Source organism: Colias philodice, chromosome 13 (genome assembly GCF_061535455.1).
Source record: "Colias philodice isolate Cphi_HAF_F1 chromosome 13, ilColPhil1 Martin Lab GWU primary, whole genome shotgun sequence".
NCBI classification, from domain to species: Eukaryota; Metazoa; Arthropoda; class Insecta; order Lepidoptera; family Pieridae; genus Colias; species Colias philodice.
The window spans coordinates 4,169,794-4,192,861 of record NC_143098.1 but is presented as its reverse complement, the minus strand read 5'-3'; the positions used below and the strand labels follow the sequence as shown (position 1 = coordinate 4,192,861).

Below are 23,068 nucleotides of genomic sequence, written 5' to 3'. Positions count from 1 at the left end.
TAAAGTGGCGAAATAATCCGGACGATCCTTATCAGGATAATAAGATAAATTTATGAAATTATTGTATTGTCACCGGTCCTTGATAAGTTGATACTTAACTGTACAAAAGTGGATCAACATCGAATCGAAAGGAGTCGGTTACATACAAACATACAGGTGAAGCTAATAAAAGCGTGTTAAAAAAATAAAAATACCATAATTTGTGAACAATATGATTTATTACTAAATTATAATTACATTTATTGATTGAATATCATGATATTAAAGCTTTTTTTATTTCTCTTCCTAGGGCTGCTCCTAGTGGAGGAGGAACTGCATTACCCACCTGAAATAAAGATATTATTAATCTTATATATAAAAATGAATCGCAAAATGTGTTGGTAAGCGCATAACTCGAGAACGGCTGAACCGATTTCGATAATTCTTTTTTTATTATATTCCTTGAAGTACGAGGATGGTTTTTACGTAGAGAAAACGTAAATATGTACCACGGGCGAAGCCGGGGCGGACCGCTAGTTGATAATATAATTTTAATTATTAATTTGTCATAGTTATCACTAGTCTAAAATTTCTATAACTATATGAGCTATTACGCACTGTCGACCAGTCGCTGGCGACTCAGTCGCCGGCGACTGTGACTTACTATAGTTTAAACTAGCGGTCCGCCCCGGCTTCGCCCGTGGTACATATTTACGTTTTCTCTACATAAGAACCATTCTCGAACTTCAAGGAATATAATAGAAAAGAATTATCGAAATCGGTTCAGCCGTTCACACGTGATGCCGTGACAACGCGAAACGGGTGCAGACCCGCCGCCTTTTTATAGCTCCCGCCGCGAAGCGCGTCGAACGCGGCAACTGATACACAAAAATAATCCTTATGGCATGATTCTGTATTCACGCGCAATGATATGCGCGTATTTCATGTATAACTTTGGTGTTTCTACACCGATTTACATGATTCTTTTACTATAACCTGCCCAGGAGTATGAAGAATAATTTTGCCAAATTTGGTTAAAATCCGTCGCGTAGTTTTTGTTTCTATAACGAATATACAGACAGACAGACAGACAGACAGACAGACAGACAAAAATTTTACTGATTGCATTTTTGGCATCAGTAGCGATCCCTTATCACCCCTTCATAGTTTTTTTTTAAATATATTTCATGTACAGAATTGGCCTCTCTACAGATTTATTATAAGTATAGATAGGGGCTTGCGCACTTAGTCGTCAGTCGTCCAGGAGTAAGTCCAGTCGCCGGCGACTGAGTCGCCGGCGACTGGTCGACAGTGCGTAACAGCTCTATGCAGCATTGTGAAAGCAAGTTTCCCGCAGCGTCTGTCGGTAAATTCCCGTTATATTCAAAAACTACTCAACACATATGTGGTTATCAAAGACATTATATGATTTGTTTCAGTTTTGGGTATATTAGTTAAAAATAATATCCATTTTATTAAAATCGCTTCCTTTATAAAATAGCAATATAATTTCTAAAATTTGATTCTGCCCTCTAAAATATATTAAACTTTAGATTTATATCCCATAAAACCTTAACTTTTATAAAATGTATGACCCTTACATCATCTGCAGGTATAGCCGATGTTCCATCAAGATGTACATATTAACAATACAAAGTATAAAATATGATAAAAAAGAGCGTGTGTGCCGAGTAGCTGTCAGAAGTGAAACTTCTTTGGCAAGATTCAAAGATACCAAAATCGTCGCTTTACTTCATGACGTGACGGTATTGCCATGACGCGACTTTGAAATATTACTCTCAACGTGCCTAAAGTTTCACTTCAATAAACGCGTGTTAGAGCGGCGCTACACGGGCAGCTCGAGCTGTGGCTACAAACCGCGAAGTTGACGGCTTGAAGCGTTCGCGACTGCTCGAGCAGTCCGTGCACGGCAGTGAATGAATGTCTATAGTTCAACGGGCGTCGCGGCTTCAAGCTGTCATCTCTGCTTGATCCGGTCCGTTTACGCCTCCCCTTAAAGCGCGTCACACACGGTGAAGATAAGTACTATAATATTTTATGTTAAGATTCTCTAATATAAAATATTACAGTATCTTAAGGTATCTGGTATCAGCGTTCTGACCATCATTTTTCTTTTTGTCATTACGTACTAAGACCCCTGTAGAACCGCCATCCTGTTACAAATGACCCGAAACACTGACACAAAATTTGTGTGACGCGCTTAAAGAGAGGCCAGTAGGTGTGTGCAGTCACCTGGCGATGCTTGTCCTGCACGGAGCCGGCGAGCAGGTACTTGTCGCGGAAGCCCTGCGAGCGCGCGCACTCGCGCACCGACACCACGCGGCCCTGCGCCGGGTGCAGCACGCGGCCCTGCTTGCCCATCGGCTCGGGGTCCGTCACCGTCGTGCTGAAGTACCCGTCCCACGATATGCGACCTGACCAGTACATACGTCAAATAGATTTTTATTAATTGTTGTAACATAATTAAATAAAACTGGCCTTCGAAACACAGTTTACCACTCGTTCGAAGGTCAGGGTCTGAACATAATGCTGTACCTGTTTCTTGAAAAATAAATTTTTATTATTTACTAGCGGTCCGCCCCGGCTTCGCCCGTGGTACATATGAAAAATAGATGTTGGCCGATTCTCAGACTTACCCGATACGCACAGAAAATTTCATGAGAATCGGTCCACCCGTTTCGGAGGAGTATGCAGACTAACATTGTGACACGAGAATTTTATATATAAGAATGTTGGCCGATTCTCAGACTTACCCGATATGCACAGAAAATTTCATGAGAATCGGTCCACCCGTTTCGGAGGAGTATGCAGACTAACATTGTGACACGAGAATTTTATATATAAGATTATAATTATCTATATAAGTATTTATTTAAAAAAATTATCTATGTCATACATTTTTTTTTTTTTTTTTTTTTTTTTTTTTTTTTTTTATTGAAAATTTGTCTCCTACTGTTGTTTACATAAATAAAATGCTTTAAAAGTTACCTTTGCCATCCAGTAAGTGTCACACAAAATCACTTTCACTTTTCACCAAGACCTATTGATAATCCAACACCGAAGTTTAAACATAACCTCCAAAATGGAAACCATTGCACAAACTGTAGCGGATATGAGTGAAATGTTCAATTATAGAATGGAGGAGTTTCAACGTGAGCTGCAAAGTAGCAATAATGGCTCTGGAAGTCCCACCAGTAAGATTTCCTCTGATTTTGCTGTTTTTCGAACATTTGTGCTGTCATCGTTAAGCTGCCTTACATCTCAAATTCAGCTGCTAACCCAAATGCACGATCAACTAGAAATGCGCAGCAGGCGCAAACACCTATTGTTTCATGGTATCCCAGAGTCGAAGAATGAAAACTCTAGCATTGTTGTTTCCAAGGTTATATCTGATCACCTTAAAATGCCCGAGGTTACTCCAGAAATATTTAGTCAGTGTCATAGAATGGGAATGATGAAGGAAGACAAACCACGGCCACTTCTGGTCAAATTTAAGGATATCCATGTACGGAGCCAGGTGTGGCAAGCCAAGACCGCTTTCAAGGGTACCAATATCACTGTATCTGAATTCCTCACTAAGGCTCGCCATGCCCTCTTCATAGCAGCAAGGAAACGGTTCGGTATATCCAAGTGCTGGACAAGAAATGGTTTTATTTTTGTTATTGGATCAGATGGGGCTCGCAATCAGATTAATTCCATCGCTGACTTGGACTCAATAAAATCTCAGACTCCTGATACTGAAATGCAACCTCTTGCTGCTTCTACTGGCAATAACCAGAAGACTTCTTCGCTGCAAACAGGGAGATCCAGAAGAATTCCCAAGAATAAGTAGTTTTATATCTTTATCATTTTATTTTTCTTTGCTTGTTAAATGATGGTGTAGGGTTTTAGATTGTCGGTTTTGCTACGATAACTTTTGCATATTGGAAGATATTCTTTTTTTTTTCTCTTCTTTTGTTTCTAATTTCACCATCATCTATTTTCATCATACATTATAATTCATTATGTAGTCTCGCCATAATTTCATGTTTCTGTTTTGTTTTTTTCACCTATAATTTGTGTAGTTGCGCTTTTGTTTTGCCGACATATGCTGTGATGGGTGGCGAACGACTGTGGTTTGATTTTGAGTCTTTGTTTATGTTAATATTACAATAGTTTATATATTTAGCGCGTAGTACCTTCGTATATTAATTATTACTTTATTTTTTGCTACCATAATTCTTTAAATACTTGTAAACAAACCAATGTCATTTGTCACTTGTTACATGTCAGATGTCATTACAATTCATGCTTTTGTATCTTGGTGTTACCACTTTATAAAAATACTGGAAGGTGTTTATGGTAAACTGTCATATTACATATTATATTGAAAAATAACACATTTTATTTAACACATTAATAAATTATTATATTAAATTGTATAATAAACTAAAACTTATATATTTTATTAGTACGTATTAGAGCTTAATATATATTTTTTTGTATAAATCACATATTTTAATTGTATTTATTTGTACACTTATTTTTATTTTATTTATTTATTTATCTATTATTATTATTATTTTTATCTCCATTTATATAATATTATTAATAGGCTTTTAGTATATAATAATGTCATCCAACGAGAGCATCACGAGCGACGAGTTTTTGTCATTACCATCAGCCTCTGACTGTTCAATGGAAAGTTTTCTTAGCAGTACCTCCTATATTCCTCTCAATATGTCACTTGATAATCATTTTCCTGCAACCTCTAAAACTTTTAATGTGGTACATATTAACGCGCAGAGCATTCCGGCACATTACACTGATTTTCTAGCCTCATTCGAGTCCAGTAATGTTCAAGCTATCCTTGTATCAGAAACCTGGCTGAAGCCCTCCTTACCTTCCTCCTGTTACTCCCTACCCGGTTTCCATCTGATACGTAACGATCGTGCCTGCAGGGGCGGAGGTGGTGTCGCTATTTATTTACGCAATCACATGCCGTTCACTATTATCAGCTCTTCGCCAGAACCCACACCTGCAGCTGCGATCGAATACCTTATCCTAGAGGTCTGCATTTCCCACACTAAAATTCTTTTAGGTGTTATGTACAGTCCTTCCTCTTCCGTTGACTATTTTCCTTCTTTCGATGATCTCCTTCTAAATTTGTCTCCTTCTTACAGTCACACCATAATTATGGGTGACTTCAATACCTGCTTACTAAAAAATGACTCTCGCTCTAATAAACTATTATCCATTGTAGACTCCTATAATCTTCACATCCTCCCTCTTAATCCCACGCATCATTTCCCTAACTGTGCACCTTCCTTGCTTGATCTTATAATTGTATCCAACACAGACTTCATCTCTAAGCATGGACAGTGTGCAGCAGATGCGTTCTCCTATCACAATCTTATTTTCCTTTCCTACAAACTCCGTCCCCCCAAATCCAAGCCCCAAATTGCTATGCATCGAAGTTTTGGTCGTATGAATCATGAAGGTCTCTGTGCTGATGCGATTAAGATGGATTGGAATGCAGTACAATGCTGTGAGAACCTTAATGAAAAAGTAATGTTATTTAACTCCTTTCTTACGCAGCTGTACGACATCCATGCCCCAGCGCGTCCAGTGAAGCTTAAACACTTGCCTGCACCTTGGCTCACTGAGGAAATTAAATCGCAACTAAATTTAAAAAACCAAGCCAAATCTCAATTAAAATCGTGTCCTTCTGATGAGGCGAGGGTGAGGTATATAAGACTGAGGAATCGATGCAATACTGTGTGCCGGGATGCACAGCGCCGCCATATTCATACATCCATTGAAAATGGTGACCCCTGTTTTGTATGGAAATTTCTCAAAACGATTGGAGTAGGCAAACAACCTAAAGCCTCGTCTACAAACCTGAATATCGACCAGTTAAATACACATTTTTCCACTCCTCCCGTTCTGTTTGACAGTGTCGATAAACAGGCTACCCTTGATTTCCTTTCTTCCTTACCTCTTTCTTCTAAACAACCTTTCAACATTTCACCTTTCACCGAATGCGATGTTAAGAAGAACATATTATCCATATCTTCTAAAGCTGTCGGTTGTGATAACATTAGCCGTGCTATGATCGTTCCTATCCTTGACATCATCCTTCCTACTATCACCAACATCCTTAACCACTCTATTTCTTCCAGCACATTCCCTGAAGTTTGGAAAGATGCAAATGTTATCCCACTCCCAAAGAAGTTGAATGCTAGCTCACTGTCCGATTACCGTCCTATTTCCATTCTCCCTTTCCTCTCTAAAGTTCTTGAAAGACTTATCCATCACCAATTAAGTATCTTCCTAAACTCGAATTCCATACTCAATCCTCTACAATCCGGTTTCCGCCCCGGGCATAGTACGGCTACTGCTTTAGTAAAAATAACTGATGACATCCGGTTAGGTATGGATAATAAGCAGCTCACGTTACTAACTTTGCTTGATTTTAGTAATGCATTTAACTGTATTGACTATGACGTACTTCTGAGTGTGCTGCGTTCTATTAATATTTCTGCTTCGGTGTTAGAGTGGTTCCGTAGCTTTTTGTATGGTCGCCGGCAGAGGATAAAGCTAGATGAATCCATTTCATCCTGGAGTTATCTGACTGCAGGTGTACCACAAGGCGGCGCGGCGTCCTCTCTCCTCTTCTTTTTTCACTCTTCATTAACTCCATTACGAACAACATCTCATCCCGGTTCCACATGTATGCTGATGATCTTCAGATTTATACGCATTTTCCTCTGTCTGATTTGCCTACAGCCATAAACTCAACTAATACTGATCTCGATTTTATCGTTAGGTGGAGCAAGCTGTACGGCCTTAAAATTAATCCCCACAAAACGCAAACCATTATTATCGGTAGTCCGCAGTTCATGTCTAAAATCGTGTGGGATAATTTACCTTCCATTTACGTTGACAACACTAAGATCCCTTACAGTCCGTCTGTCAAAAATCTCGGTGTCCATATAGATGTTACACTTTCCTGGCATGAACACATGAAAAATGTCAGTAAAAAGTTATTTGCGGCATACCACTCCCTTAAGCGATTACGAAACTTTCTTCCGATTCCGACCAAAATTTTGTTAGCACAATCACTCCTTCTCCCTATCCTCGACTACGCCGATGTCAGTTTCTGTGACCTTACTGAGATACAGCTTGATAAGCTTGAGCGATTTCAGAACTTGTGCATCCGTTTTATCTTCGGGTTGCGTAAGTATGACCATGTCTCTGCTTATCGTCGCAGGCTGAAATGGCTGCCTATCAGATATCGCCGGGATGCTCATGTGCTGCATCTGTTGTATGGAATATTATTCGATCCCAGAACCCCACCCTACTTAAAAAACAACTTTGAGTACGCAAGTAACCACGGATTAAATCTTAGATCCAGTGATACTTATCTCCTTAATGTACCCATACATAAAACTAAATTTTTCAATTCCTCATTTACAGTGAAGGCTATTAGACTATGGAATGACTTACCAATAGCTATACGCAAAGCGAGTTCCATTGATGCTTTCAAAAACTTGCTTTTTAATTACTACATATCTTTAATCAAGTGATGACCTTATATATTTATGTATTTTCTCTCATCTATTAGTACGTATTATACATATTTATTTATTTTTTATCTTTTTATTGCTTCAGTGCTTCAGTATACACCACCTACCTGTATTCGTTGTTTTTGTCATTGCTTTCCTTGGTTGGGTTACCTGGAAGAGATGGCTCTGTAGCCATAAGGTCGCCCATTGTGCAATTTATGTGTATTCTATTTTATGTAATGTCTGTAATTTGGTGTGTACAATAAAGTTCTCATTCATTCATTCATTCATTCATTTACTATAAATATAAGTATTTTATTTGCAACAAATGGGATTGACCGTGCATTTTAGTTCTAATCTCACATCATAGGAACTCTCAAATAAGTTTTATGTCATAGCACAGATACTAGTTGTAGAGGGAGCGTACCGTAGAGGCCGGCCCAGTTGTTGTGCCGGTTGGCGGTGTGCGGCAGGCACCAGGGGATGAGCGTGTGCTCCTGCTTGTCCTGCGCGCCGCACGGGCCGCCCGCCGCGCACGCGCACACGCCGCGCCGCGCGCCCGTCGACGAGCGACCGTTCTTCTTGTCCTCGTAGCGGTACTGCAGCACCTGACCGAACGACAATAGGGAATATGCATACAATTTGCAATGGCCTAAAACATTTTTTTTTCGAATACTTATTAGTTATTATCGTAGTATTATAATGAAAAGGATTTTTTTTTATTTACTTATTATTTAAACCCCTAAAACAATTATAATATTCAAAAAGTGCAAAATAAGGGAGCGAAATTCAAACTTCCAAAACGCGCCACATTGGTCGAACGAAATGTGACGTCATCTGACACGACATTATATTCATCACTCCACAGTAAACACAAAGGTAAACACCCACTGGACGAGTCATGTGACGTCACGCAAAGCCCGCGCAAAATGGCGGCGTTTGAATTGCTTACATTTTTTAAAAGTTATAAATTTCATTTTTAAAAATATCTACAGTATTTTGAAGCCGATTAATATTTTTTTCTACGTTATAAAATAGTAAACTATTAAATTAAGACAAAAAAGAAAAACATGAATATTCTCCGTTGTTATCTATACTAATTTAATAAAGCTGAAGTTTGTTTGTTTGAACGCGCTAAGCTAAGGAACTACTGGTCCGATATGAAAAATTCTTCACTTCTTTATTTCGGTGTTATACCCCAGCCACACGACTCGACGAGTGGTATGGGAAGTGACGAGGGAAGTAGGCAGGGACGTAGTGTGGCCACGTTACTCGTCATGCCACTCGTCGTGCTCATCGTCCTGCTCACTGCTCCCTATTTTGTCGGCTTTTGCGCGCGAGTCAAAGGACCGGCAATACGAGTGCGAATTAGGGATGGGCGTCATGGAATCAACGGACTAGTTAAATTAACCGTCTATATGTACACTCAACGATTCGACTAGTCCATCGCTCACCAATGCACTAGTTGAATTCAACGGCTAAACAGTCTTATTGATAAGAATAAATTCTTTTCTTTGAGGTTTAAAAAAAAAATATTTTTGGTTTATAAGACCTATAATAATATATAAGGTTTTGAATTTAAACTATAAAAACAAACGATAATAAGTTTTTTAGTAATACTTTTTTTAGGGAGTATAATTTTTGTAAGAAAGCATAAACATTTATTAATTGTTTTATTGAGATTAGAATTTATTGTTTTAAGAATTTATTTAATAATAGTTATTTATTTTACACATGGACTAGTCGAAGATTTTAACTAGTTGAACGACTAGTTGATGAACGTCATTTAACGATAGTCTCGTTGATGAAAAATACGTCGACGACCCATCCCTAGTGAAGAGCGTCGCGATTAATCGCGCGAGTAGAGCAGTGTGTGGCCAGACGGCAATATCGAGGCGAGCGGCAGCGCGATGAGCAGGACGAGTAGCAGGACGAGGAGCAGGACGAGTAGCATAGTGTGGCTGGGGTATTAGATAGCCCATTTATCGAGGAAGGCTATAGGCTATACATAATATATCATCACGCTAAGATCCACAGGAGTGGAGCACTGCGAGTAAAACCGCGTAACTTATACCCTACTACAGTTGAACCTCGATAACTTAAACCTCGGTAACATAAAAACCTCTGTAACTTCAAAAAATAATATGTTCCCTTCCCATCAGAGCCCAAAACCTCTTTAACTTAAAATACGCAACCTCTATAACTTAAATAAATAATCTCTGTATTGGCCCTCAGTAACTTCAAGAAATGTTTCCACAACCTCTATAACATAAAATTGTTTGTCAATGAGTCATTTTGAAAGAGTGTCAAAACAAAATGTTTCGGTATTTATTGCTTGCACGTGTTTACTATGTATTGTTAACGTAAACAATACATTACCTATTGTTTGCTTTATCGAAATTCTTCAAAGCTTTTCGGCGGTTAGCTTTATGACAACGACTTACTTGCATCATAAGTTTTTGATTGTTGTCCTGGAAACATCACTTTACTTACTGTGTGATAAAACTGGCTTAAAACGAGTCCAAAAAGAAAACTAACAACCCTCACCTACGCTTATAAATTAAAAGCTATAGAAGCAGTGAAAAATGGAACCCTTGATAACTTAAAACCTCTATAACTTAAAATATTTTGTGTTTCCCTTGGACTTTAACTTATCGAGGTTCTACTGTAATATTACAAATGCGAAAGTTTGTGAGGGTGGATGGATGTTTGGTACTCTATCACGCATACTGAACCGATTACAATAAATTTGATATGTAAGTAGCTATAGGCTACTTTTTATCCCGTAAATCCCACAGAAACATGAACTATGCTAGATTTTCTTTGTAAACGCGGGCGGATTAAATAGAATTAAAATAGGTTCAGTAGTTTATCGCGTACAGACGCGGCGGAAAATTATTTATAATACGCTAACCGCTTGTCCCGGCTACGTCTAGGCTGACACAAAATAAAAACAAAATAAAATATAGCCTATGTTACTTCTTATTAATGTACCTTCCCATCAGTGAAAAAATAATTAAAAAAGGTCCAATACTTTTAAAGCCTATTCATTACAAATATACAAACAAAAAGCGATATTAATTCTTCTTTACTTATATTAGTGTTGATATGCTAGTAATTTAATAATATCGTGTGGCGTCCGTGCACCTAAAAGTGCGTCCTAAAAGTAGCAGGTTTTATGTTGGAAATTATTATTCTTTTTGTTTATATTAGTGTTCGTTCAACATTCTTTAATTCTGATAATGAGATAAATATTTTCTGTGCATGTAAAAGTAAGTGTGGACATGGAAAAGATTTACTTGCAGGTTTTTGTTAAGGTTCAGATGTAAAAGAACTATTATTACAATATAATAGATTTTTTTGAGTTTAGACCAGATACATCAGACGAACATTTTAAAACTATATTTTTGGCTTAGATATTGATTGCTGATCAAGCCTCAATCAAGTATTCTTTTAAAAAATATTCAATGTACAGTTTTGAATTTCTTACGATTTAATTTTTATTGTTTTGACAAACTTACCTTACACTTAGTTCCATCAGACAATGTCACAGAAATATTGGGAAGATCTCGCCAATCGGAACCAGGAGTAGTCGGTATTCTAGCAATACGAGCCTGTATTAGAGGGGCCATGTTTTTGCATATATGATCCCTCAATTTTGCATTTTCATCTTTACTTCTCACTAGCCGTTGGAAATAACTTTCAGGCATCGATCCGTAATCTATTTCAATTTTATTCGCGCCATTGCATATTTGCGGCAGATCACTCATAGCGTCTTGTATGGTGCAAGTGCGTCTCGGCGCCGACTCGTCCCATTGCATGTTCGTTACGAATCGTTTCCCGTCGATGGTGGTTGTGAGGGAGCAAGCTCGACGGCTGAACACGTGCGTCGGCTCCGGGTACAGCGGGAGCTTGTAGCCGGGTGCCGCAGCCAATATGATGAGCCGTCTTCTCGTTTGAGGCACCCCGTAGTTACCGGCTTGTAGGATTCCGAACGTGCACTGATACCCCATATCCAATAGGGCCCTCAAAGTCAACTTCAAAACCATTCCCTTTTTGAATGCTACAAAGTTTCTCACATTTTCTAAGATGAAATATTTGGGTCTGTAGTAATCACAGTACGAGAGATACGAGGCCACTAACGAGTTTTTGAAATTTGAATACTCGCGAGAATTAAATCTATTCATGCCTGAAAAGCCTTGGCAGGGAGGGCCACCACACAAGAGCTCGACTTCACCTTGCATGGGGAGCCTCAGACCGCCGGAACTGTGTGTCGCACCCGACATGGCATCTTTGAGCAGAGCATTGCAATCTTCGTTGAAAACGATACAGTTTTTGTTATTCAAAGAGTATGCATGTGCTGCGGCTTCAACATTCTCGATGGCCCATTTACATTCAGCAACACCAGACATATGCAAACCTTCTGACAATCCTCCACAACCCGCAAACACATCCAATGTCCGAAGAGGTTTGACCTTCACTTCATTGACTTTTGAAATTTGTTCAATGGGTTTACTTGACTTTCCTTTACCCTTTCCTTTGTCTTTGCCTTTATCTGTACGGCCTATATTCTTCGCGTAATGTGGAACATCTATAATTTCATTTGACTTCTTGTCATATGACATTCGAAAGTAAAAGCGGTTCGGATCTTGTTCCAACCAGCTATATATGTTATCAGACTGGGGTATGTTCTCAATATACACTAAATGGCATGGTCCAACTACAGCTGAAAATGGTACTTCCTTAATTTCTTCACTCCAATAAACAACATTTAAATCTTCATGTTGTGGAAATCGATTGCTAGTATTTTCTGGTCTATACATAATGTTCACTTTTATATAAATATCTTGTGGTACAATAAGGGGCCCTTCGCCAGCAGCTGTTACAGCTACTATATGACCAATACAAAACGGGTCACTCGTATCAACATTAGACCCACGTAAATTATTATCACTTTTTCTGTAGTATTCAGGATAAATATCTTCATCAACTTTATCAAGTTTCATTCTTGTTGTGCTATTGATATTGAGGTTGTTTCGAAGTTTAAATGTGCCCGGCTTAAGGAACACACCATTTCCTTTCTTATATTCAAAATCTTGCCATTTAACAACAGTCCATTCAGATCTATTATCTTCTTTAACAAATTCAGACTTTTCAACAAGCTTGCCGATAACTTTTGGGATATCTTTAGCATCTTTTTTCGTCTTACGTTCACAAGATGGACAGTATCTGTGTTTTCTCAATTCATTTGGACAGGGTGGATCAGGTGGTAAATCTTCAAATCGAGACGTGAATCTCTCATAAAATTTCTTATAGAAATATGTTTTACCATCATCTTCAAAGAACTCTTGTTCTACCTCTTTTCCACCGAGTTTGAACCAGTCTTCTGGAGATTCCTTTCTGTCTACTGAAGCTTTTCTGAGGATAGACGATAATGGTGCACCATGACAGCATCGATCTGCTAAGAATACTTCTCTCGGATCTCCTACTTCGCCTAAAACAGTATCTGATGATCTAATGAATACTTCAGCATGAAAATAACCAGATTTAGGATTTATTATTTCTTTCCACATATAAATAACTCTTGAAACTAAAGCCGGTATATTCGCCTGCGATGTTTCAACCATTACAAAATCTCCAATTTTTAACTCGGCGCCGTCAATTTCAACCCGTTCGTAATATATTTTTGTTGCATCAGCTTTAACTGGTTCCCCAATCCATTTAATATTTCTATTGTTTGAACCCGTTAATTTTACTGGCAAAGCATCTTCAATTTTGTTAAATTTATTTTTTTCTGCATTCTGTTGGTATTCATCGTCATCTTCGGGTTCTGAATCTTCAGCCTGCTGTACGGCCATATTTGGGCAAAGTCTTCTGACACAGGCCTTCTTAGTCCTGCCATGACCCCCAAACTTAAGCATAGCTCTGCAGGCATTGCACTCACCACAATCAGGTAGTTGACAAGCCTCACACACACCACATCTCTTTCTTCTTAACACCAGTTCATGGTTAGTTTTATCTAGTTGATTCGTAAAGAAGCTTTCAAATGTTTTTTGAACTAAGGGTGTGGTGGTAGCTTTAGTCCAAGCTTTTTTATCAACTTTCTTATAATCAATTTTAGCTCGTATTTTCCTTTTACCAAACTTTATTCCCATAAGTTTTATTAATTCTCTCATACATGGGAGTGTTATAAGAGGATCACTGTCTTCATCTGATTCTAAGCTAACAACTTGATCACAGACAAACTGAGCATGTTTGTGAAGCATTTCTTCAGACATTAACTTATCATTAAGATCTGGTATTTTAGACTCTCGAACAACTTCTAATAGATCTTCATATGTAGGTTGCAGATAATGGTATTCTTCTAAATATTCTACCACCACTTTGCTCAACCAAATTTTCTCATACAAATTATCCATCAAAGGTGTATAGTCCACACTTGGTTTCAGTAAATTATATTCCCCAAACTCAGTGGAAAGTGTTATACAATTACGACTACCTCCATCAAATCCATGGATATACCTGTAAAATTATTAAGTTTTGATTAATTCGAAAAGTGAAAAATTATTAAAGAATTAACTAAAAATAAATAATGATATACCATTCAATTATAGGGCCAACATCTTTTACAGGTATGCATTCCTCATCAATATCTGGGCAATCAGAGCAGATGGATTTCAAATAACCCGACATAAAAATCCTAACGTCACTCTCAACAAGGCCACCGTCTATTGGGACTAAGTGTCCTTGTTGGTCAAATATTGAAAATCCTGTTATGTTAGTTTGTGGGCGTTCCATAATGTCACCTTCATCGCCTGTAACATAGTTTATAAAAGGATATGAAGCTATTTAAATATATTTTTTATCAAACTTTGTATATTTTATATATTATGTTAGTTAATTAAATTTGATTCTGATATTCAATGAGTTGAACTGAATTCTGAATTCTGAATTTTAAAAATTTTACTTTTCTTAAATCAACCCTCATAATATGATTTACCTGCAACTAAAAGTAATTTTTCATTTGTTAAAGCAATAAATTCTTCCATAGCATCTTGTGGGTGTCCTTGATAATAAATTATGTCTGAATTATTGAGAAACTGCCCACAAATGAGGCATTTCTCAGTATCTAGATTTTTATTAATCATAGTATCTTCAGGTACTGTGGTTTCTATTTTTTTGTCATTTAATTCATTAACATTTTGATTTTCATCTATTTTTTTGTGTGTTTTAGTGTTCACATCATTATTTAAAGGTTCTGAAAGGTGACTTTCTTCATGATTTTTTGTTTCAGTTGTTATACCATTATCCATATCATTTGGTGTTTTTATTTCATTAGTCAATTGGTTCTCCTGTTTTAATTTTTTCTGCGAAATAGTAATTGAAAAATAATAAATGAAATGAATAGTAAAAGTAAGTAGAAAAATAGTAATTACTACTCCATATTTTATGTTGATAACTAGCTTTCCACCTGCGGCTTCGCTCGCTTTGCCTAAAACCTAATCTATACTAATATTATAAAGCTGAAGAGTTTGTTTGTTTGTTTGAACGCGCTAATCTCGGGAACTACTGGTCCGATTTGAAAAATTCTTTCGGTGTTAGATAGCCCATTTATCGAGGAAGGTTATAGGCTATATATCATCACGCTACGACCAACAGGGGTGGAGCCACGGGGGTGAAACCGCGCGGAGCAGCTAGTATATAATATACTAAAACCTTCCTCTAGTATCACTCTATCTATTAATCCGTCAGTCCTCGGATCACAGACACAATAGAAAATCTATTGTGTCTCGGCCCGATCGGGCCGCTCGGTGGTCAATGGGTTAAAGCGCATCAAAACCCATTGCATAGTTTTAAAGATTTAAGCATACATAGGAATATAGGGGATGAGAAAGCGACATTGTTTAAAACAATGTAGTGATAATTACCATATTATCATTCATTGTATCTAAATCATTCTCTGAATCCGGACTTCGTGTTCGTTTTTTAACAAACATGTCTGTTAACTTTTGTTGATTTTTTTCACTCAAATTATTTTTTAATCTGAAAAAGAAATCATTTTTTAATTCATCATCATCATCATAAACCTATTATGTTCTCACTGCTGAGACACAGGCCTCCTATGAGGGTACAGGCTATAATCCACTACCATGGCCAGGTGCAGGTTGGCAGGTGACAAATTTATGATTCTTTGTTTGACATGTCGATTTCCCAATTATTTTGTCAATGTTATCCTTCACCATTTAGCAATCACCATTGCTAAATGTTATCAGATAAAATGAAAAATATATTTATTTCCTTATTGCTCGCCTGGTCTCGAACCCCCAACTTATTGATTTGAAGTACTGTGCCAATACTGCATAAACATGTATATATGCCTACATAGAGCCAGCAAATCATTTAATTAAATTACAAAAATATGTGCAACTAAATCACTTTAGTATGTTTTATAATACAATTTTATTTTTAAATGTTTTCTATAAATTTCACCCATGGCTTTGTAGTCAAAATAAATTGCCATGGGAATGATTGTAGAAATTATTACTTTTTAATTACATATATTATGTGTATTAAAAACACTACCCAATAAAGTCTAAAAGTGCTACATACACTCTACTAGTGTTAGAGGACATTAAAGAGGGACCAGACTCCTGTAGGCATAGAAATCGTACCACAAAATCGTTCCGTTTCGTGTGTAAGGATGACAAATAAACTTTCGCATATTATTTTAGTATTATTGATGTCGCAGAAAATTATTATTTTATTATTGACAGAAGGATTATCGCTTACTTGTTTTCATTGAATACTTTGCTTTTCTTAAAATCGTCATGTTCTTCAGTGAGCGTAGGCATATTTATGTAGGTAACTAATTCCTATAAGTTCTATAATTGTTTACACTTTATATAAGAAATCAAACCATTTATCATATTGTATGTTGTAAATGTGGTTGTAAACAAGAAAACTGCAAAGGCGCGAAAAATATTCGTGTAGTCACAGACACAGGTCACAGAGCAAGTACCTATAAATAAGTGTAATGTTGCCATGGTTGGTTACCAGAGACTAAATAAATGAAAACTTTTAGCACCGCAGATAATTATATGTACTACTTTAAAATATACAGTTAGCATGAAAATAAATACTTACAGTTAGGTGTGCCCCTCAGTTTTACCATCATTGCTTCACTCCGGTTGGTCTTAGCGTGATGATGTAGCCTTCCTCGATAAATAGCCAAATAGGCTATCTAACACCGAAATAATTTTTCAAATCAGAGTAGTTCCTGAGATAAGCGCGTTCAAACAAACAAATAAAATAGCAAGGCGAATTAACAACTAACCTAACGAAATTTATTGAGCTGTATCAGAGTGAAAACTGCGTGTTCCCAAAAAATAAGCTCGATTAAAATAAAAATCCAAACATCCAACATCCATTTTGAATCCGGCCACACATTGGCCCGAGCCCGAACCAAAGCATACTGATTACTGAAAGTCCTTCCAAATCCAATGTGTGGACTGTGGATGAACTCACAAGCGCGTTGGCAAGCACACCGCTATGCTTGCGCGTAGGCGGAAGTGCTGGCATAATATCATAATATGTGTGGAGGAGGCATAAGTGAGTCCTTGCGCCGCGGCCGCGGCCGCCAGTTGTGTGATTTGTTAAAACAAAAAGTGTTATAGTGCCATAAACAAATACGTAAACAACACTGTTGGAACTACGTTGGATCGGTTTAAATAAGGACAAAGGAAGGAAAAATATCTTGAACATTTATGATCAAAAATTAGACTTGGCTTAAAGGTCTCGTAACCAGGCCGTTAAATCTTCAAAAAAAAAAATATCATGATAGAATCTGTCACTTGTCAGATCGACAGATCGTAATTTTGAATGAAAATTAAACTGTTTAATGAATGCTGTATTTTGTGATTTATCAAGGATTTAGCTGAGAATATTTTTTTTAGACAAATTCAATAATAAATAATGAGTAAAGTAATTATAACATATAACAAGATGCTAGCGCCTTATTACAGGAGATTTAATATTAACGTCGGCAAGCGATTGTTTTCAACTTGCTATCCTGAAATAGAAACAGAATACTATTGTAATATTAAAAATTGTTCAGAAATTAAACAAAATATTAATCAACGGAAGGGTATAGGTAGCTTAGATCATGTACTAGAATTGTACCATACTTTAAAAACAACATCTACTAGTGCAAGTTCTTATGAAAATGTAAAGAAGGATTTTTACAAAGAATTGATGCTATTACCGAATCGAACTCATCCTTTAGTTCAGCAATATGGGGAAAATCCTGTCACTGTCACTACTTTAAACGAAAAAAAGGATTTTGGCATTCACAAACCATTGGAATTCAGTGAAATTACAGAATTTTTGAACTTGATGAGAACTGACAGGCTTGGATATACTTGTGATAATAAAAGTTATTACTACTTTGGTGAATTAGCTGAATATGAAGAAGCTCTAATCAAATACACAGTGTCTTCATTATTGAAAAAGGGTTTCAAATTAGTTTCTGTACCCGATATATTACCAAGTGCGATAATAACAAGTTGTGGTATGACTGTAAATAGTGACAGAACTCAGGTATAAATTTGCATAGAAAATATATAATTTGAACTTGTCTAGGACTGTTATTTGTAAAACAACTTTCTTGAAAAGTACTTGGTTAATTTTCATGACTTTAATTTTTTGATTCATATCATAAATGGTTATTAATGCAAAAAAAGAAAAATGATTACTATTCTGTTTCTCTATGTTTAAGTGATACAAGTGTGTGTGTGAATGAAACCGATTGTACAGAAATATGTAATTGTTAAATATAGGTAAGTATATTATATTTTTTTTTTCAGATTTATTCTTTGGATCCCATATTGCATGGACCTGATTTGTATCTCTCTGGTACAGCTGAAATGTCTCTAGCCGGGCTTTTTAAAAATACTCTCCATTCTTCAGATAAATTGCCAATAAAGCTTGCCGCAGTTAGTAGATGCTATAGAGCGGAGACTTCTAATGTTTTAGATGAAAGAGGGACTTATAGGTTTGTTTTTTTGCATTAAAGTGTACAAGAATAGTCTAAATGTTATTTTTTTTTTTGAGTTCTAAGCCTAATTTTGCAAGTGTTCTACTGTAATAAATATTTCACTGTAAAATTGTGAACACCATATTTTGTGTTGCTAAATTATAAAATTTAAATCATATAATACTGACTGGATATGTAGTCTCAAATTTCAAATTACAGAGTTCATCAATTTACTAAAGTTGAAATGTTTATTGTTTCACATCCAAATTTGTCTGATCAGATGCTAGAATATATCAGAAAAACTCAAGAAGAATTATTTACGCCATTAGGCATACACATGAGAGTGTTGGATATGCCACCACATGAATTGGGGGCACCAGCTTACAGGTAATCTATACCTAATACTCATTACACACATTACACTATGTATATACTATTATTATAACAGAAATATTCATAAAACATTGACTAGTTTATAATAAAGGTACAATGATATGTTTTGCAACTACTGCGTTTAAACAGTGTAATATTTTGTACATAGTTTTTTAAAAGAGTTTTGTGACTAATAATGTTTACACAATATGACACTTTTATTATAAACACAATTATTTGCATTGTTAAAGGAAATGTGTTATGAAGATAGGCTAACATTGTTCTCTAAGTACATAATATTCTCGAAATGCTTATCAATGCACCTTCCAGCACCATAAGCTTTGTATGCACTATTTCTAACCTAACAACTAACCTTTAAACTTGGTCTCAGACTCAGAATTAATATTCATAAAAATAGGATGACCATGTTAATAATCACTGTACCATGAGGAGTACAAATCTTTAGAGCTATTTATATGGATAGATATACATATTTTAAAATTTGTTAAACATGTTTTTATCCTTTAGGTAGGACACAAATATTTTATAGAATGTGTTAATATTATTCTTGTAGAAAATATGACATTGAAGCTTGGATGCCAGGCAGAAACAATTATGGAGAAATATCGAGTTGCAGTAATTGTACAGACTATCAATCCAGGAGACTTAACATTAAATATAATGATGGAAAAACTGATAATTATGTGCACACATTAAATGGTACAGCTTGTGCAATTCCACGGATGTTAATTTCTTTAATGGAAACCCATCAACAGGCTAAGGGAAAAATAGAAATTCCAGAAATCCTACAACCATATATGAACAACAAAAAAAATATTGTTAAAAACACAGTCATGCCGAAATTAAAATTTTTAAAAATAAAACATTAAATTTGAAGATTGTTTTTCATTTCACCCGATAAACCTAGTTAGCAGATAAAATGTGGCATCAATAAATTGTATAAAACAAAGTGGCTTTCTCTGTCCCTATGCACCTGTATGTTATCTTTAAAACTACGCAACGGATTTTGATGCAGTTTTTTTTAATAGATGAGTGGTAGAAGAGGAAGGTTTATGTATGTATAATTTACTAGCTGCGCTTCGCGGTTTCACCCGCGTGGCTCCGCTCCTGTTGGTCTTAGCGTAATGATAATATATAGCCTATAGCCTTCCTCGATAAATGGGCTATCTTACACTGAAATAATGTTTCAAATCGGACCAGTACATCCTGAGATTAGAGCGTTCAAACAAACTCTTCAGCTTTATAATATCACTAGCTGCTCCGCGCGGTTTCACCCCCGTGACTCCACCCCTGTTGGTCGTAGCGTGATGATATACCTATAGCCTATAGCCTTCCTCGATAAATGGGCTATCTTACACCGAAAGAATTTTTCAAATCGGACCAGTAGTTCCCGAGATTAGACACATCGGGCGAAGCCGCGGGCGGAAAGCTAGTGAATAATAAAATATTTAAACACTATGTAGTTATGACTTATGAGAGATATTTATGTACCTACACAGTACACAACATAAGTTAACAGAAAATAAACATTTTTGTTTCTGGCAGCTGGCCTTTGATTTGTTAGTACACTTTGCTTTTAACTTCTTACATTATTTACATAATTTAGTACATAAGATTGGATTAACAATATTAATTGCTATGCTATGGATGTTTCTAGACGGTAGACCCCAAAGGCCAAAAGAAAAACAGAGCGGTGGGTTGGCAGTGGGCACCACAGGTGGGCACTGGGCAGTGGGCATATTATGACACAAAGATTAAAGAGGAAAATGGAAATTATGACATATTAAGCCGTAGGTCTTTAAATTATTATTTGATCTGTGGTCTTTCTGTTTAATCTGTAGCAATGTTGGAATGGTTGCCATGTCGGTTCCAATATGGTTGGCACCAACCAAATCGGAGCGTCTGTAGCTCTAAGACTGATTTTCAGTTCGTATGTGCGATAAATAAACGTAAAAATCCATTGTAGACCAGAGCCGATAATTTTTGAAACAAAAAAAAAATCGCAGTAGGATGAAACCCATTAAAAAAGGAGGAAAATATGATAGTTATATCTTGCATATGATAGAGTGAAAAATTCAAAAAAGTTTTTGGTTTTTTGAATTTTTCACCTAAATTTTAGGTTATGTGAAAAAATTGTTAATACAAAAGTTGTAGATCTTTTTATTACAGCTACAACTTTGCCATTGAACTATTTCCCGTAGGACTTGTAGTTTTGTCGGAAAACGAGAGAGACAATTTTTTTCTCTTAAAAGCTCCCGAACTCGTATTAACCGTAATTTTATTTTTTCCTTACATTTTTATCATATTTTCCTCCTTTTCTAATGGGTTTCATCTTACTGCGATTTTTTTTCACTTTTTATTATTTTTAAAGGCTTCTACCCTGGTCTATTGGTCTTTCTTGTCCAAAAAAACTAAATATCGCAAATGAAGCCTAGATAAATGATCATATAATATGTGTTTAATATGATACATAATCATAATGCCACATACAAGTGATCTATAAATTATTATATTAATCTAAAACAATTATATTTTAGACCTGTTAACACTTAACTTTAAGTAAAAAGTAAGAGCTAGCGCGCACCACGACTTTATGCAGCGTGATTATTTTATCGCAGAAATACAACGTATGAGTTACTATGACAATGCGCGCACATGCGATTAAGTAATCGCAGCGATTTTAAAATTGTGATTTGTTACATTTTGCTGCGACTGCTCGCGACGCGATTGTCGCGAAATTAAATGCAGAATATGAAATTGTATGGTACCGCGCGCACTGCGATAATAAAATCGCACACTCGGGCCCGGCCGGCACTTCACTTGTGTTTCGTCTGTCCAACAGTATACATCGTAGTGGTATAGGTACTTTTTGGTAAACATAAACTCAGTAATCTGTCAAAAGTTTGAATTTACAATTTATTTATTTACTAGCGGTCCGCCCCGGCTTCGCCCGTGGTACATGTTTACGTTTTCTCTACATAAGAACCATCCTCGTACTTCAAGGAATATAATAAAAAAAGAATTATCGAAATCGGTTCAGCCGTTCTCGAGTTATGCGCTTACCAACACATTTTGCGATTCATTTTTATATAGGTATAAAGATTTATTTAACACTTTATTGTGCAAAATATACATAAAGGTTACAATAATAAAAAAAGCACAAAGGGCGGCCTTTTGGTGGAATTTTCATTCTATAGTAGCCAAAGAATTTTTTGGGATACATCCATATCAGAAATACAATGAACTTCCATGTATGGATATCCATACACAAGTTCATTGTATTTCTGATAAAAGAAGTCTTTGACATTTATATCTGCTGTAAAATGATGAGTCCAATATTGACGAATTTTCTTTTTTTTCTTCATCTTATCCTCCTAAGTAGTTAGTAACTAAAGACAAGCAACTTGTACGAAATCCATGATGAAAGTGAGTAATGATCACTATTAAATTATCGCTGTGCGCGCACCGTACTCTCTGCTATTTTCTACAGCGCGATTTTGAAATCGTGTCGCAAAAATTAAAATCGTGGTGCGCGCTTGGTCTAAAATCTAAACGTCCGCGTCGCGTCGATTCGATTGGGGAATTCTCCGCTATTTCGTAGTTGTTTTCGATTGGCTGCAAAAGAAATACGATAGGTAATTGAGGAAATACCCGACCATAGATATAAAGATGTGACCATATGTAAGTTATGTTGTTTTCCACATTTATTGGGTATTTTGGCCGCAATAGGTACTTTTAGTTATGGTTTTATTTTTATTTATTTGACTTTTAATTGAATATAATTAAAACGATAACTATTAAAGGTCACAATTCTTTTAGGATCAAATAAATATTCATTAGAAATTTACAAATCTACTTGTACGTAGAAGTATAATATTATTAATTTACATTTAAATGTAAGTTACATTTTAATAAATAATTGAGATTTTTTTTATTTCTTGATCTTTTCACTTGAATGTTTTAAGTATAAATTTTCCTTCCTCATGAAGGCCAATGGCGATTTGGGATAATTGCTAAATATAAGCTTGCAACTCAACAGTCGAAGATTCTGTGTACCTACTGCAAAATGCAAATGCTGTGACTTGTGACTTGTGAG

At 36.2% G+C, this 23,068-nt stretch overlaps 3 protein-coding genes across 3 annotated transcripts; 2 read left to right on the top strand and 1 right to left on the bottom strand.

Moving 5' to 3' along the window:
- Window positions 1–199: 199 nt before the first annotated feature.
- Window positions 200–16,578, bottom strand: LOC149483313 (DNA (cytosine-5)-methyltransferase 1-like). The gene is made up of 8 exons (XM_089702317.1): window positions 16,338–16,578; window positions 15,476–15,590; window positions 14,548–14,914; window positions 14,149–14,362; window positions 11,069–14,069; window positions 7,975–8,155; window positions 2,233–2,414; window positions 200–325 (listed from the first exon to the last, which is right to left on the bottom strand). Exons 1-8 carry the CDS (start codon window positions 16,397–16,399, stop codon window positions 254–256), a joined length of 4,194 nt encoding a protein of 1,397 aa, XP_089558443.1. The 5' UTR covers window positions 16,400–16,578; the 3' UTR covers window positions 200–253.
- LOC149483314 (uncharacterized) lies at window positions 2,966–4,395 on the top strand. The gene has a single exon (XM_089702319.1). The coding sequence runs from the start codon at window positions 3,083–3,085 to the stop codon at window positions 3,830–3,832; it is 750 nt and encodes a 249-aa protein (XP_089558445.1). The 5' UTR covers window positions 2,966–3,082; the 3' UTR covers window positions 3,833–4,395.
- An 834-nt stretch (window positions 16,579–17,412) lies between the features above and the next one.
- SerRS-m (Seryl-tRNA synthetase, mitochondrial) lies at window positions 17,413–19,848 on the top strand. Its single transcript, XM_089702318.1, has 4 exons — window positions 17,413–18,143; window positions 18,410–18,597; window positions 18,799–18,966; window positions 19,526–19,848. Exons 1-4 carry the CDS (start codon window positions 17,520–17,522, stop codon window positions 19,839–19,841), a joined length of 1,296 nt encoding a protein of 431 aa, XP_089558444.1. The 5' UTR covers window positions 17,413–17,519; the 3' UTR covers window positions 19,842–19,848.
- The last annotated feature ends 3,220 nt before the right edge of the window (window positions 19,849–23,068 follow it).